Genomic DNA, 16,969 nt, shown 5'->3' on the forward strand with positions numbered 1-16,969 from the left:
TCAGATAGATTATATAATGGTAAGACAGAGATTTAGGAACCAGGTTTTAAATTGTAAGACATTTCCAGGGGCAGAGGTGGATTCTGACCACAATCTATTGGTTATGAACTGCAGATTGAAACTGAAGAAACTGCAAAAAGGTGGGAATTTAAGGAGATGGGACCTGGATAAACTGAAAGAACCAGAGGTTGTAGAGAGTTTCAGGGAGAGCATAAGGGAACAATTGACAGGAATGGGGGAAAGAAATACAGTAGAAGAAGAATGGGTAGCTCTGAGGGATGAAGTAGTGAAGGCAGCAGAGGATCAAGTAGGTAGGAAGACGAGGGCTAATAGAAATCCTTGGGTAACAGAAAAAATATTGAATTTAATTGATGAAAGGAGAAAATATAAAAATGCAGTAAATGAAGCAGGCAAAAAGGAATACAAACGTCTCAAAAATGAGATCGACAGAAAGTGCAAAATGGCTAAGCAGGGATGGCTAGAGGACAAATGTAAGGATGTAGAGGCTTGTCTCACTAGGGGTAAGATAGATACTGCCTACAGGAAAATTACAGAGACCTTTGGAGAGAAGAAAACCATTTGTATGAATATCAAGAGCTCAGATGGCAACCCAGTTCTAAGCAAAGAAGGGAAGGCAGAAAGGTGGAAGGAGTATATAGAGGGTTTATACAAGGGTGATGTACTTGAGGACAATATTATGGAAATGAAAGAGGATGTAGATGAAGATGAAATGGGAGATAAGATACTGCGTGAAGAGTTTGACAGAGCACTGAAAGACCTGAGTCGAAACAAGGCCCCGGGAGTAGACAACATTCCATTAGAACTACTGATGGCCTTGGGAGAGCCAGTCATGACAAAACTCTACCATCTGGTGAGCAAGATGTATGAGACAGGCGAAATACCCACAGACTTCAAGAAGAATATAATAATTCCAATCCCAAAGAAAGCAGGTGTTGACAGATGTGAAAATTACCGTACTATCAGTTTAATAAGTCACAGCTGCAAAATACTAAAGCGAATTCTTTACAGACGAATGGAAAAACTGGTAGAAGCGGACCTCGGGGAAGATCAGTTTGGATTCCGTAGAAATGTTGGAACACGTGAGGCAATACTAACCTTACGACTTATCTTAGAAGAAAGATTAAGAAAAGGCAAACCTACGTTTCTAGCATTTGTAGACTTAGAGAAAGCTTTTGACAACGTTAACTGGAATACTCTCTTTCAAATTCTGAAGGTGGCAGGGGTAAAATACAGGGAGCGAAAGGCTATTTACAATTTGTACAGAAACCAGATAGCAGTTATAAGAGTCGAGGGGCATGAAAGGGAAGCAGTGGTTGGGAAAGGAGTGAGACAGGGTTGTAGCCTCTTCCCGATGTTATTCAATCTGTATATTGAGCAAGCAGTAAAGGAAAGAAAAGAAAAATTCGGAGTAGGTATTAAAATTCATGGAGAAGAAGTAAAAACTTTGAGGTTCGCCGATGACATTGTAATTCTGTCAAAGACAGCAAAGGACTTGGAAGAGCAGTTGAACGGAATGGACAGTGTCTTGAAAGGAGGATATAAGATGAACATCAACAAAAGCAAAACGAGGATAATGGAATGTAGTCGAATTAAGTCGGGTGATGCTGAGGGAATTAGATTAGGAAATGAGACACTTAAAGTAGTAAAGGAGTTTTGCTATTTAGGGAGTAAAATAACTGATGATGGTCGAAGTAGAGAGGATATAAAATGTAGACTGGCAATGGCAAGGAAATCGTTTCTGAAGAAGAGAAATTTGTTAACATCGAGTATAGATTTAAGTGTCAGGAAGTCGTTTCTGAAAGTATTTGTATGGAGTGTAGCCATGTATGGAAGTGAAACATGGACGATAACCAGTTTGGACAAGAAGAGAATAGAAGCTTTCGAAATGTGGTGCTACAGAAGAATGCTGAAGATAAGGTGGGTAGATCACGTAACTAATGAGGAGGTATTGAATAGGATTGGGGAGAAGAGAAGTTTGTGGCACAACTTGACTAGAAGAAGGGATCGGTTGGTAGGACATGTTTTGAGGCATCAAGGGATCACAAATTTAGCATTGGAGGGCAGCGTGGAGCGTAAAAATCGTAGAGGGAGACCAAGAGATGAATACACTAAGCAGATTCAGAAGGATGTAGGTTGCAGTAGGTACTGGGAGATGAAGAAGCTTGCACAGAATAGAGTAGCATGGAGAGCTGCATCAAACCAGTCTCAGGACTGAAGACCACAACAACAACAACATGATGAAGAAAGTATTTTACTTCATATACTGGAAAAAATTTAAATACGAGTTGTGTAGAAAAGTTGTGAGACTGACAACACTGCGAGCAATCTGGCAACGCCGAGTTGTTCTACTTTTGTAGACTGGTGTGTTCATCCCTTCCAGATGTGCTGTTCGAGTTTCAGCGCTGTACAACCATTACATGATTTCTTAGAGAGGGATAAGTGAAGGTGTGGTACAAAAATGGAACAGCGGTATTTAGAGAAATGTTATGTCATCAAGTTTTGTGTTAAACTTGGGGAATCTGTGAGTATAACCTTTGAAAAGTTGAACGAGGGCCCATGGGGAACATTTCTTATCAAGAGTACAAGTTACTCGCTGGCCCAAATCATTTTTGGAAGGTCGAGAACATGTTGAACATGAAACTCACTCAGGGAGACCTTCAACTTCAAAAACCAATGAAAACATTGAATGTGTGCATGTTCTTGTGAATATGTTCCTCCAGGACAAACTGTCTTCAAGTGTTTTACAGACGGGTGAATTGAATGAGACCGGACATTGCAGACAAGTGGATGCTGCGTCATAACACCACCCTATATCACACGGCCACTCCATCACAGATTTTTTGGTCTCAAAAGGCATTCCTGTTGTTCCACAGCCCACATATTCACCTAATATGTGTCTTGTGACTTTTTTCCATTTCCCAAAATTGAAAAATATCTTACAAAAATGTCATTTTGGGGCTCTGGAGAACATTCAAAACAATGTGACCAACATGTTAAAGGCCCTACCAGTTGAAGCCTTTCATCACTGCTATCAAGAGTGGGAACAACCCTGCTGGTGTAAAGTTGCTGAAGGGAAGTACTTTCAAGGGGTCAGTGTTGTTGTTTGAAAAAAGAAAAAAACTTTGGTGTATAAAAAAAAGTCAGTCTCATTACTTTTCTCACACATGCCTTATATGCTAACCTGAAAAATAATTGTGAGAACTTCCTTTATGGACAATGTGAATTTCATCACAAACTGCCTACTTTCACATTTTCAAAGATTTGTTATAACTGATTGCATTGTGGTGGTATCAAGTCATAGTTTAGTTCCTGTTAAGCCTCCATCTCGATTCTGCGAGCTACTTGCCGATGACGATATTTGCACAGCACATCGATATCAACACGAGTTAGGCACTCCCAGTAAAATGTAAGCTGATGTACTACTAGTGACACTGCCTGTTTTACTGCTATTGCACACTGTTTGACTACCCACACAGTGAGACAACTGACATCATCTAGGACAGCTACCTCTCTTTATATCAGTGTTTCTTTTAGATATATTTTATTTCTTATCTTTTGTACTCTCAGGCATATTTTACATTACTGCTACTACTTTTTAACATATCAGTTTATTTTTATATGTAACTTAAATCACCCCCTTTTTATGTTCAAAAGTTAACTATTGTGCTACATTTACTTATAAACTATAGAACTTATGATAGATATAATCTCAAAAGCTACATGGTCATACAAGTTAAATTGTGTCCAAGACTGTGAATTCTACAGTTTACTTGGGTATCCAGATCACCGTCGGTCTCCTTCAAAGCAAAGTGACCTCAGTGTCATTGATGTGGACTGTCTTCCTCTTGTGTGTTGTTTGACATGTTTATTTCCTTGTAATGTATTGAAATTGGCAGGATTCAGTAGAAGTGAAGTGTGCTCAAGTGATGTGATGTGCATCAGTGTGTGCTCCCTGCCCTCCTCAAAAGAAGATTAACAGGTTATGGGCCCGGGATCGCCAATCAGAAGCAGCAGTGTGTGAGGGTAACATCTCAGCGAGGACAAGCTGTGGAGTTGTTCAAGATGTTCAGAAACTGTGAATACTGAGGACTTTTCCCTTTTGCAGATTGCGAAGAGGATTTTTGGGCGAAATTGCGAAATCGGTGTGAGGGCGGTGGGCGCGACTGAATTCTTTGAGGATGGGCACAGGGTTACGAGCGGAGGGTGTTTCTTTGCTGCACGATATATTTAAAACACTAACATGGTGGATGAATATAAAATCGAACTGTTGAATGCAGATACTTACTGTCACTGGTCACAAAGAATTAAGGGGATTCTCATAAGCAAACAGTGTTTGTGTGCTATCGATCCTGGCATGGGAAATACACCCACAGCAGACAAACAGAAAGCAAATGAAAGGTCGATGGGTATTCTGCTAACAACAGTAGATGATAATTCACTTGACAATATACAAGAATGCGAAACAGTGAAACAGATATGGGATGTGCTGGAAGAATCCCATACACATTTTGATTTGTGGGATGGAATGCTTGCATTAAAGGAATACGTGAACATCGAAAAGAAAGCAGATGAATCAATGTTAGATTAACTTACAAGACGCAATGCACTTCTGTTCAAAGTTCGGGGTTCTGGCATTGAATATCAGACAAGCAAGCAGCTGTGCATACCTTGATGGGTCTACCTTCAAAGTAAGAGACTTTTGCAAGAAGTATGCGACGATGTGATGAGTCGGATTTCTCACTTAAGTAGTTCAAAAGCCGTCTTTTAAAAGAAGAAAGACGACATACAGACATGAAATGCAAAAGTGAAGTGAGAGCCTTAAAGGTTTCAGCGTTCAGAAGAGGACAACCACAACTAACAAAGTGTGGCGGAAATATTCAAAGGGGACGAGGCCACAGAAACAACCAGCGTGATAACAGTCACAGCAGTTATGAGAAAATGATGTTTTCGTAGTCAGGAGTACGGACACATTAGATGAAACTTCCCACAGTTTGGCGATAATGTTTCAAATGACAAATAAGTAAACCAGAGAAAGGAAGCAGGTAAAACATACTCAAATTCTGTTGCGTTAACCACTAACAAAAGTGCATTACTGACAGTGAAACACATTAACACGAAATTTCACGCTACAAGGGAATTAAGTGTGACCTTGTTGGGCACTATTGTGTATTCACATGCGATGTACCCCACTTTCCGTGAAAACAAAAGAAACGATGTGTGGATTCTGGACAGTGGAGGAACAGACCACATGATTTACCAATGGGATAAATTCATCACTTTCACCAAATGTGAAGAATCAGTAAAGGAAGCTGGTGGTGGATATTTGTTGAGTTCTGGCTTTGGCATTGTGAGGAAACAATGTGGGGAAATAATTGCAAAAGGACCAAGAAAAGGCAATTTGTATTGCTTTTGTCAAGACAGCTCCAGCCCTTCAGTGAGTGGACGTGACCATACTGCAAATCTTAACACTAGTCAGGAACTAGATTTGTGGCACTGAAGACTAGGTCACATTCACATCGAAAAGGCAAAGAAACAAGTCAAATGCAGTGGAATTACTCTCGAAGCATCAGATGACCAGATAACTGAAATGTGTAGCGTGTACATCGAAGGCAAGATGAAAGCCAAGTCTTTCCCCAAACTGACTGTAAACAGAACAAATTAACCACTACGTTTGATACCCAGTGATGTAATGTGTGTGTCTGGCTCACAGTCACTTGGTGGATCAAAATATGTTGTCACATTTATTGATAATTACTCGAGATATGCAGTGATATATTTACTAAAAGCCAAAAGTGAAGTGTTTCATTCATTTAAAGAATATAAAGCATATGCAGAAAATTGTCAACAGAGTAGGATACGAACATTACGTTCACACAATGGAGATGAATATATGAATAAAGAATTCAAAACACACTTGTTAAAAGAAGGTATTGAGAGGCAGTTGACTGTCCCGGGCACACCTCAACAAAACAGTGTGGCAGAACAGTTCAACCAAACTCTTTCAAATATTGTGCAATATTTGTTGTTAGTGTATTGCCACAAAATTTCTGCAGTGAAGCAATAGCTACAGCAAATCACTTGCAAAATAGATGTCCAACAACAGAAAATGATGGAGAAAGTCCCTACAAACGTTGGCATGGACGGGAAACAAAAATTGATCATCTGCGATTATTCAGATTTCGTGCTTGGGCAAAAATGAAAAACCAGTATGACAAATTTGAACCAAAAGGACAGCCTTATGTAATGATTGGATACTCAGAAACTATAAAGACTGTGGCATCCAATGACAGGAAATACAACTATTGCCAGAGATGTGCTAATTGATGAAAGACTCTTTCCTGCAAAACAGCAAAAGTGTTGCAAAGGTGATTGACCTGAAGACCACTAACATCACAGATGATGAAGAGGCATTACAGAATGTGGATATTACGGAAACAGAAGAGGCGCCTGAAATTGAACGAAGCGAAGCTATGGAAACATGCTTGCCTTCTGAAAACACCGACATTGAGAAGGAGAGTGCTGACAAGGATGAGAGTGCTGAAAGCGTTTACCCCACAACAGAGGATAATGACTGTCGACTTCAAGAATCTGAAATAAATGAAAACTACAGAACACATTCTGGATGACAAGTCAATCCACCAAAATGGCTACAGACTATGAGACAAAAGAAAAGAAGGTAAATGCAATAGCGAATGAGAGTACACCAAGAGAAAATGATCCACAAAGTGTACGGGAAGTCATATCAGCTGAAGATAGAAACAAATGGCAAGAAGTGATGTTAGAAGAATTGGAAAAACTACTGCAAAAACAAACCTGGACATTTGTACCACATACCAATAACACACACCAATATAAACAATACGAACGAAATAGGTCTTCAAATGGAAATATGATGAAACGGAAGAATTGCTAGGCACAGAGCACAAGTGATAGCTTTAGGAAATGAGCAAGGACCAGGCATAGATTTTGACAAAAGTTACAGTCCAGTAGTAAAAATGAAAAGTATGCGACTACTGATGGGAACAGCAGTTGAACAAGACAGGGAAGTTCACCATTTAGATGTTGTTGTAGCGTATTTGATGGCTGACATCAGAGATGAGATCTATGTGGAACTACCCATGGGTTTCACAGATGCCACTGACAAACTAAGAAGAAAATTCAGTGGCATACCAGATCAAGAAGAACTGCGCAATTGTGAGTGGATCTGCAAATTAGGAAAGTGCATCTGTGGGTTGCATCAATCGGGCAGGAGATGGAACAAAACACTTGACGAGTTCCTGAGCAAGCAACAGATGCTGCGATCAATAGCTGATCCATGTGTGTACTATGCTGTACAACGTGAACTCATAGTACCTGCATATGGGTACGGGGCCAGATTTAGCATGCCCAGTGACATACTTGAGCCAGTTCAGCAACAATCCAAGTGAGGAACACTGGTGTACTGTCAAATATACACTACGCTGTTTGTGTGATACAATGAATGATGCACTTGTTTTCCGTAAGACTGGTAAGAAGATTGTGATGTATACTGATGCAGACTGTGGAGCTGATCCAAACCACCATAAATCCTTTAGTCGATATTTGACAGTATTTGGGGGTTGCAGTTGTAAGTTGGAGCAGCAGGAAACATCGAACTGTGGCACTAAGCACTGTTGAAGCAGAGTTTGTTGCACTGAGTGAAACTGTAAGAGAAGCAAAGTGGATGAATAGCTTTCTTGGTGAAATTGGTGAAGATTGTTTTCTGCACCACCCCATGAAGATTTTCATCGACAATCTAGGTGCGAAGAAACTTGCTGAAAATCGTGAGGCTTCTGAAAGGACTAAACGTATGGATCTGAAGATTTTCTTTGTGCATGAGGAGGTGGAAGCCACCAACATAAGTTTGGAATACATCACAAGTGAGAAGAATGTTACTGACTGACAAAGGCAGTCGACAACGTGAAGCTGAAAACCCAAATTTGGGGTCATGGATCAGGGGGCGTGGGCGGTGTCAGTGATGTGGACTGTCTTCCTCTTGTGTGTTCTTTGACATGTTTACTTCCTTGTAATGTATTGAAATTGGCAGGATTCAGTCTGTAGATGTGTGGTGTATTCAGTAGATGTGAAATGTGCCCAAGTGATGCGATGTGCATCTGTGTGCGCTCCCTGTCCTCCTCAAAAGAAGATTGACACCCAGCTCACAATCTCAGTTTTTTAACAATGTTTGTCAGTTCTCCTCAGAGTTTGCAATTTCATAATTTTGGTTGTGGAACAATAACAGATGAGAGGTGGATGCAGAGAGAGAGGGGGGGTGGGAGAGGGGAGGGGAGAGAGAGAGAGAGGGAGAGAGAGAGGGAGAGAGAGAGAGAGAGAGAGAGAGAGAGAGAAGCATAGCATAGCAGTCCATTCAAAAACGTTGTGGAAGAGAGTGGTAATGTATTGAAAATATGGGGTCAAAGGTAAAATCCCGTCTGTCTCAAAATGATATTGAAGAGAGATAATTATAAGAAAAAATGTCTGCCTGATACCATGTTTCTCCTACTAGTGTCTTTCTTGCGAATTAACACTATAATTGTTAACTCTCTAATCCTTATGATGGTATTGGAAAAGAAGTAGATGTGATATGAAGATGAGTCTCTGTGAACTTTTTATCAAGAGTGACTGAATGAGTAAGAAAGGACTGACAGAAGTACAATTAATTGTAATAACTGAGAATCAAATTCCAGAGTGCCAGTGAGCTACCAATAGTCCATAATCTATAGTTATCTCCTTAATTTCTCTACCTTATTTTTATCTTTTGATCCTGGGCTCAGACTGGCTTTTCTTCTTCCATGTGCTTGTAATTTTTTTTTCAGCAGTTGGTAAAAAGGCACTCCACTTTTGTTCTGTGTTTAATTAATCCCTTTTTTAACCTTGTTATTTAGATTACATTAGAAATATACCTGAACTGTTCTTCAAAGTATTGGAAGGTATAGACACACTTTAAAATACCACAGGTATATATCTCTTCATGGAAAATAACTAAAGAAACTTCATAGTTGATTATGTTGTGTGTTACAGGGCTGTTGCTTTGGGAACTGATATGTTGGAGCTGGACTGTCAAATTACAAAAGACAGCAAAGTAGTTGTTTCACATGATCAAAACTTGCTACGCAGCACTGGTGTTGATTGCAATATCTCCCAACTCAATTACTGTGATCTTCCTCTGTTAAAACCAGAACTACCTGTTGATTTTGACCCAGGTATCAAATCTGTTTCTTTCCATTATGAATGTAGTATATGGTTCCAGAAAATAATAGAATGTAAGGAGTTATTTTATTGTTGCCGTGGAAGTGTGTGAATGCAAAATGTTTTGAGAGTCATGAACAAAAGTTAATTTATCCAGACTGGGGTATTTTTGTGCACTGATTAGTATTGCCAATGGCATAGCTTATTGTTATAATTGTGATGATATGACACAAATGTCATTGGCAAAATAACATTACACAACTTACTGTTCCCATACGAAAAAAGTAAATACAGATCAATACATTCTGATCCCACACCATTTCTGGAAGTAGATGAAAGAATTTTAGGGAAGAGGTAGAACTGTTTTTTATCGTGTCACTTCTCAGAAGCTGCAACATGAGCAAATTAAAGTACAAATACTGCTTAGAAATCAGAATTTTTTTTATTACGACTCAGATATAGGATTCTGCTTTCTAAAATGCATATGTTTTTTTACTTTGTCTAAGTCTCTTAATTTTACAGCACATACAGCAAAGGTCAGTAACTTTGCACTAGTGCCGTAATGGGGATAGTGCATGGTGGTTGTTATACAATGTTAGTGTAAAGAACTTGTTTTTATCATATTGGAATTTCAGTGCTACATATGAGAAATGTAATAGGAACTGCACAGTTATGTAGTGTCTCATTAAACCTTGCTTATTTTGCCTGTTACGACTAATGTCTTGTGATGTTTACATGGGATAAAGACTTATCATCTTCTAGCCGTTGTACTTTCATGATAGTTACAAAGTAAGTTCAAAGGTGACAGGCAACTGTAACCCTCTACAGCTAACTCTCCTGAAGTGTAGTTTGTCACAGTTGCAACCAACATCAGTATTTCCAAGAAACACAAGGTAACTGGTATTTTGTGATGTTTATATGTTATACTATTTAATTTCATAAAAGACATTGTCAGAATTGATACGAAGAAAACAGAACTACTAGAATACCTCTTTTTCTAGAATGATATGTTTAAGGTACAATTTATTTGAGTGAAGTTTCAATATTGCATGTTTCTATTACAATTCAAGTTGCTCATTCACTTGAGGGAGTCTGGTTTCTGTCACTATGTGCCATATGTAATGGAAAAGCTTCCAAGTATAGTACTTTCTTTAAATTTATAATGAACCAATTTAATCTATTCCATGATAAATCGATATCATTGTTTGAAAATAACTTTCTCCATAAGCTAATCAGAAAGGACACTAAACAGCCATGTAAACAACTGTTGATCACTAGAGGGATTAAAGTATCTTGTGAAAGGAAAAGGGAAATGTATCTTTTAAGAACAAGTAGGGACTCTGAAGTAGTTGCCCACTACAAAGACTACTCAAAATTTACTAATAAAGGCTATTAAAAAATGAAGAAACTTGCACATAATGTCAGAAACCAGTAATTCTGACAACAGACTTAAGGCTATATGGAATATAGTGACATTAGAGACAGCACAATCAGCCACAGAACAAGTGACATCACAATTAAACTGAATGGAAGTGCTGTAAATAATGAGTCACAGGCAGCTAATGTATTTAATAATCATTTCTTAAATATAGTAAAAAGTATAGGGACAAACAGTTCAAGAGAGAAGTCACAACAGTATTTTGAAAAAGTTAATTTCATAAAATTCAATCATATGGAAGCATCAAAGATATGTTCCTTTTTAATAAGCCTAGTCTTATCTGCATTATATAATGCATTACTAACTCAAGGCATTTTTCCAGAGAGACTGAAATAGGCCACTGTTAAACCCCTCTTTAAAAAAGGTGAAATAAGTACTGACATGTTTCACTGCTGACATCATTTTCCAAAATTTTTGAGAAGACGATGTATTCTACATTAGCATCCCACCTTAGCAACAATAATATCCTCAGCAAATCACAGTTTGGGTTTCAGTAAAGTTGATCTACTGAGAATGCCATTTAATTGGTCACTCGCCAAATTTTATGAGCATTAAATAATAAAATAGTGCCAGTTGTTATTTTCTACAATCTGTCTAAGGCATTTGACTGGGTGACCCTCAGTATTCTCTTAGATAAATTGAAGTTTTTTGGGTTTCATGGTATAGTCAACCTACAGATAATGTCATTTCTAAACAAAAGACTTCGAAGAGTTGTACTTAGTAATCCAACCAGTATAGCATGGGACATAATTCTGACTAAGGAGAAATCACATAGGTTGTTCCCTGTTGCTTAATCTTAGGTCCACTGTTGTTTCTCATATATGTAAACCATCTCCCATTTAATAGGCAAGTAGAATAAGTTATTTTTGCAGATTGCACTAGTATCGTAATCAATCCAAGCATACATGCAGAAACAGAAGACATGATAAATGAAGTTGTTAAAAGTATCATTGACGGGTTTTTTGTGAATGGTCTCACCTCAATTTTAAAAAGGCACAACATATTCAGCTCTCCACTTCTGGGGCTACTACACCAGTGATACGTGTAAAACATAGTGACGAAATAATAAATACTTTTGAAACTTCAAAATTCTTAGGTGTCCATATTGATCAGAATTTAGAACTCCTAAGACAACTTAGTTCAGCCACATTTGCACTTAGAATCGTTGCAAATCTGATGGAGAGACAGGTCAGTAAGTTGACATATTTTGCATGTTTTCACTCAATAATGTCATATGGAGTAATGTTTTGGGCTTATCTTTAAGAAAGAAAGCCTCTGTTGTGTAAAAATTTGCTGAAAGAGTAATATGTAGTGCTCACCCACGATCGTATTTTAGACATCTGTTTAAGGACTTGTGCATTCTGGCTACTGCTTCATTGTATATTTATTCCCTCATGAAGTATGATTCAAAAGGGCAATGGTGTACATAATTACAGTACCAGAAGGAAAAATTACATTCATTGCTCCACATTAAGGTTGTATTTAGCACAAAAAAATGGCGTACAGTGGTCTTCAACACAAAAAAGGGTGCAAAATGCTGCAACAAAAATTTTTGGTCACTTACCCAGTCAGGCAGCAAAATTTGCAAACAAACCAAAGAAGTTACTCCTTGTCAACTCGTTCTATTCTGCAGAAGAATTTCTATTACTGTAATTTGTAAAAGATGGTAGGTAGGAATTACTCACAATGGTATATCTTTTTTCTTTTTCTTCTATATATATATATATATATATATAAAATAGAGGGAAACATTCCACGTAGGAAAAATATATCTAAAAACAAAGATGATGCGACTTACCAAATGAAAGTGCTGGCAGGTCGACAGACACACAAACAAATACAAACATACACACAAAATTCAAGCTTTCGCAACAAACTGTTGCCTCATCAGGAAAGAGGGGAAGGAGAGGGAAAGACGAAAGGATGTGGGTTTTAAGGGAGAGGGTAAGGAGTCATTCCAATCCCGGGAGCGGAAAGACTTACCTTAGGGGGAAAAAAGGACAGGTATACACTCGCACACACACACATATCCATCCACACATATACAGACACAAGCAGACATATTTAAAGACAAAGAGTTTGGGTAGAGATGTCAGAGGACTGACTGCACTTGCTTCGCAGGAGAGCTTCTGTAAAGTTTGGAAGGTAGGAGACGAGATACTGGCATAAGTAAAGCTGTGAGGACCGGGCGTGAGTTGTGCTTCAGTAGCTCAGATGGTAGAGCACTTGCCCGCGAAAGGCAAAGGTCCCGAGTTCGAGTCTCGGTTGGGCACATAGTTTTAATCTGCCAAGAAGTTTCATATCAGCGCACACTTCACTGCAGAGTGAAAATCTCATTCTGGAAATATCCTCTTGCTGTTGTTTTTCCCCTCTCATGGGGAACATGTCTGGGATGTTATTGGGAATGTTCTGCGTTGTCTGTCACTGACATAAGAACAGTCTCACCACTGTTTTCCATTCCCTTTTCCTTTCTTTGTTTCCCTTCTCTCATTCCTCCGCTTTGGCATTTGATGTTCTTCTATTTCTTCTTCCTCCTTGTGTGCTCCTGATGGCCAGCCCACGTGTCTGACGTGTAACAGGTGACTGGGTAATGCATAATTCCCAGCCCCGGGCCGACAGGTAGGGTTCAGTTCAAGCCAGGCCCAGGGACGGGTGATTGCCTGAGCTGCTACTTTCCCAAATTGTCCATCGGTCCCTCTGTCAGCTGTTCGGGAGGTGTGATCTGAGGTGTGAACACAATCACCTAAGGCAGTTACCGAGCGAGGTGGCGCAGTGGTTAGACACTGGACTCGCATTCGGGAGGACGACGGTTCAATCCCGCGTCCGGCTATCCTGATTTCGGTTTTCCGTGATTTCCCTAAATCACTCCAGGCAAATGCCGGGATGGTTCCTCTGAAAGGGCACGGCCGACTTCCTTCCCCATCCTTCCCTAATCCGATGAGACTGATGACCACGCTGTCTGGTCTCCTTCCCCAAGTAACCAACCAACCAACCTAAGCCAGTTGCACCCCCTTGTGAATGGGCCCTCAGTTGAAAGGAGCGCACCATTGGAGACACTGGCAATAATGGGGGATTTTCTCATAGTGAACCAATTATCTTCACAATCAGCATCTACGAAATGTAAACGGAATGAGGCTAACGATTCAAAGACCCTTCCAGCTGCACCACGGTTCCTCGTGGTTTCAGATACTGATGACGATCAGTTCTTTACAACAGTAAATCCGTTTATTATTCAGAAGGGTGTTGATGCCATTACCGGCCCTGTAAAATCCTGCTCTCATTTACGGAACGGCACTTCGCTTTTGAAAACTACTTCCAATTCTCAAGACAACTGCCTGCCACCTCGCTTCTCCACGGCTGCCCTGTTCATGTCGAGGCCCATAGAACTCTGAATTCTTCCTGTGGTGTTATTTACACTGGGCTGTTCGACAGTCTGAGCAAGGCCAAGATACAATCTTACCTCTCTGATCTAGTTGTCATTGTCATCCATCGGTTGATGAAAAAGGTAGATCCCTCCTTAGTGCCCACCTGCACTCTTTTTCTCACCTTTGATAGAGTGGTTGTTCCATCCAAGACCAAAGGTGCTATGAAATTATCACAGTCTGACTCTACATTCCAAACCTGATGCGTTGCTATCAGTGTCATCTTTTCAACCACAGTTGAACATCCTGTCAACACCCAGCCAAATGCGTAACCTCTCGTAGGGATGCACATGAGGGCGATTGGCAGCCTCCTCCTCCCACGTGTATCAACTGCAATGTTGGCAGTGCTGCTTTCTCTCAGGGTTGTTCCATACATCTTGATGAGCAGGCAGTCCTTCTGTTCTTGTGACCTCTCACTCCATGAAGGACATGGCCACGCAGACATTCTACCTCAAATTCAGCTCTGAGGTTGTGAAATTGCCCAGTGTCAAGGTAGCATTGCTATCCCCCTTTCCAGCTGCGCAACATGCCATCAAACTCTCGCCTCAGGGGGGAAGCCACTGGGGCTACACAACTGATAGGCTAGAAAAGACAAGAGGAGTACTCCCGTGAAGACTTCCTACACCCCTCCAGCCAAACAACACCTGATCTTCCTCTACTAAGCAGAAAGGCTCGAAGAAGTCCAACAAAGACAAACTGCTTTCTCCTTCGCTGACTCGAAGATCCTCTTCAATGGTGTTTACTACATGATACCTTAGCCTGGCTGGCCTGTGTCGCCGGTGCACACCACCAATCGTTTTTCTGCGTTTGACTTCACAGACCAACAACACAAGCTGGCTGATGCTTCTGTGGACCTCATGGAGCAGGATCCTCCTGCTTCTGTGCCCTGTAGCAGTGAGTCTCACAGGCTGTCACTCGGCAGCCTCCGAGGTGACCCCCCCCCCCCCCCCCCTTCATTTCTTCCTCGTCATGACTCTCCTCCATTGGAACATTTGCGGCCTTCGATCCCACAAAGAGGATTTACTACTGCTTTTAGCATCACAGCGTCCCCTTATGCTCTGCCTTCAGGGAACAAAATTGCGTCCTCAAGACCACCTGAGCTTTCACATTTCTTCCCAGTTCGTTTTGATCTCCTCCCTGAGGTCAGCATCCCATCTCATGGGGAATTCATGCTGTTCACAGGGGATGACATTCATAGTCAACCCCTCTCCCTGACTACTCGTCTACAAGCTGCTGCAGTTTGCCTTTTCCTTTGTCACTTGATCTTTTCCCATTGTACTGTTTACATCCCTCTGTCATTCGAAGTCCCAAGAGCAGACTTCTTTCAGCTTATTGGGCAGCTGCCTCACCCATTTCTGCTGCTCGGTGACTTTAATGCACACCAAGCCCTTTGGGGTTCTCCCAGAACCTGTCAGAGAGACGTCCTCTTGGCTGACCTCCTTAATCAACTTAACCACTTCTGTCTTAACACTGGAGCACCCACGTTCCTTTCTGACTCCTCGCACACCTATTCCCATTTGGATGTATCCTTCTGCACTGCCCAGTTTGCCCATTGTCTTGAGTGGTCCATTCTATCCGACACCTACTCTAGCGACCATTTCCCATGTGCTGTCTGTTCACTGACTCCTAGCCCACCTACGTACAACCCAGGGAGCTCATGGTCCTTTCATGAGTACATGTGTGGCGAGCACAGGGCACCGAGATATTGCAGCCTTCCTTCTTTCCCAGGCTGCATTTCCATTCCCTTCCCCTCGTTTCCTGTCCTTGCTCCTTCCCCTCTGCCCTCTCCTCTCCTTCTCTTGGTATCCTTGTTTATGTTGGCTCTGCTATCCTCCTGGTTATGTTGGCTTTGCAATTTGGTTTTGTTGAGTAATTACCTCATCCTTTTGGCATTCTCTGGTCCCCCTCTGGGGTTCGACCTCCATTACTAAATTTCTATTTCGTAGTGTGAGCCATTTGGGGAAGAGCACCTTACACAGTGTCTCCGGTGTATGCCCTCCTAGTTCCTTCCATCTTTTCGTTGTCTGATGATAAGGTACATAGCCAGCACGGTAGCCAGCCGGTGTGGTGGGGTCCCTATGTACCCTTTTGGCTGAGGCCCCTGAAAACACAGGGATCACACTTTTGATACCTAAGCTGTGACTTCCTCATGTAAGCCTAGGAGTGGTTGCTTGTCATCCTGCAGCATTGGAACTCCCGGCACTGGACGCCATGTCATACAGCCCTTACTGTTGCTGGGTGGCACCCGTGGGGAAAGCTCGTGATCGGAGGGATCAGGGCGGACGTTATGCAAATGAAATGCATGCTGGTCCATAACTATGGCCATTCTTCTATGGCAATCTCTTTGAATGGAACTGATTCTTTTAGTGCTGCTTCTTCTGCCCCTTCGGCCTTCCCTTCCATGGCTACCCCTTGGGAGGAGGGTCTGGCTTGTCGGCTAGGAGCGAAACTTTTTCCCTGCTATCTGGTTTGCACCAGGACTGATGGGGATACTTTCACCAATACCAAACCTTTATTTTTTGTGGAACATATTGAAGACAAGTTTGGCGAAGTGAACTCTCTGAGCAAGATGCAGTCGGGTTTGTTGTTGATCAAAACTGTTTCAGCTGCCCAGTCTGCAGCCCTTCGTGCCTGTGACCATCTTGGCACAATTCCTGTGTCCTTTATCCCTCACCAGTCTTTGAATATGGTTCAGGGTGTATTTTTTCACAGGGACCTCATCCTTCAAACTAATGAGGAACTTAGGGACAATCTAAGACGGCGGGGTGTTCACTTTGTTCGGCATGTTGAGAAGGGCCCGAAGGACAATCGCATTGATACTGGTGCCTTTATCCTGGCCTTTGAAGGGGATACCCTTCCTGAGAAGGTCAAGGTTATGGTT

The 16,969-nt window shown here is 41.2% G+C and overlaps 1 protein-coding gene across 7 annotated transcripts in view; it reads left to right on the top strand.

The window, feature by feature from the left end:
* The window catches only part of LOC126195835 (lysophospholipase D GDPD1-like), a 211,298-nt gene that overhangs the window by 54,629 nt on the left and 139,700 nt on the right, over positions 1–16,969 (top strand). For all 7 annotated transcript variants that reach the window (XM_049934522.1, XM_049934521.1, XM_049934520.1 and 4 more), the window contains one exon: positions 9,061–9,242. In XM_049934522.1, coding sequence (XP_049790479.1) covers positions 9,061–9,242 — 182 coding nt within the window. The remainder of the gene's footprint in view (positions 1–9,060; positions 9,243–16,969) is intronic.

The sequence above is a fragment of the Schistocerca nitens genome, chromosome 1, assembly GCF_023898315.1.
Source record: "Schistocerca nitens isolate TAMUIC-IGC-003100 chromosome 1, iqSchNite1.1, whole genome shotgun sequence".
Classification (NCBI taxonomy): domain Eukaryota; kingdom Metazoa; phylum Arthropoda; class Insecta; order Orthoptera; family Acrididae; genus Schistocerca; species Schistocerca nitens.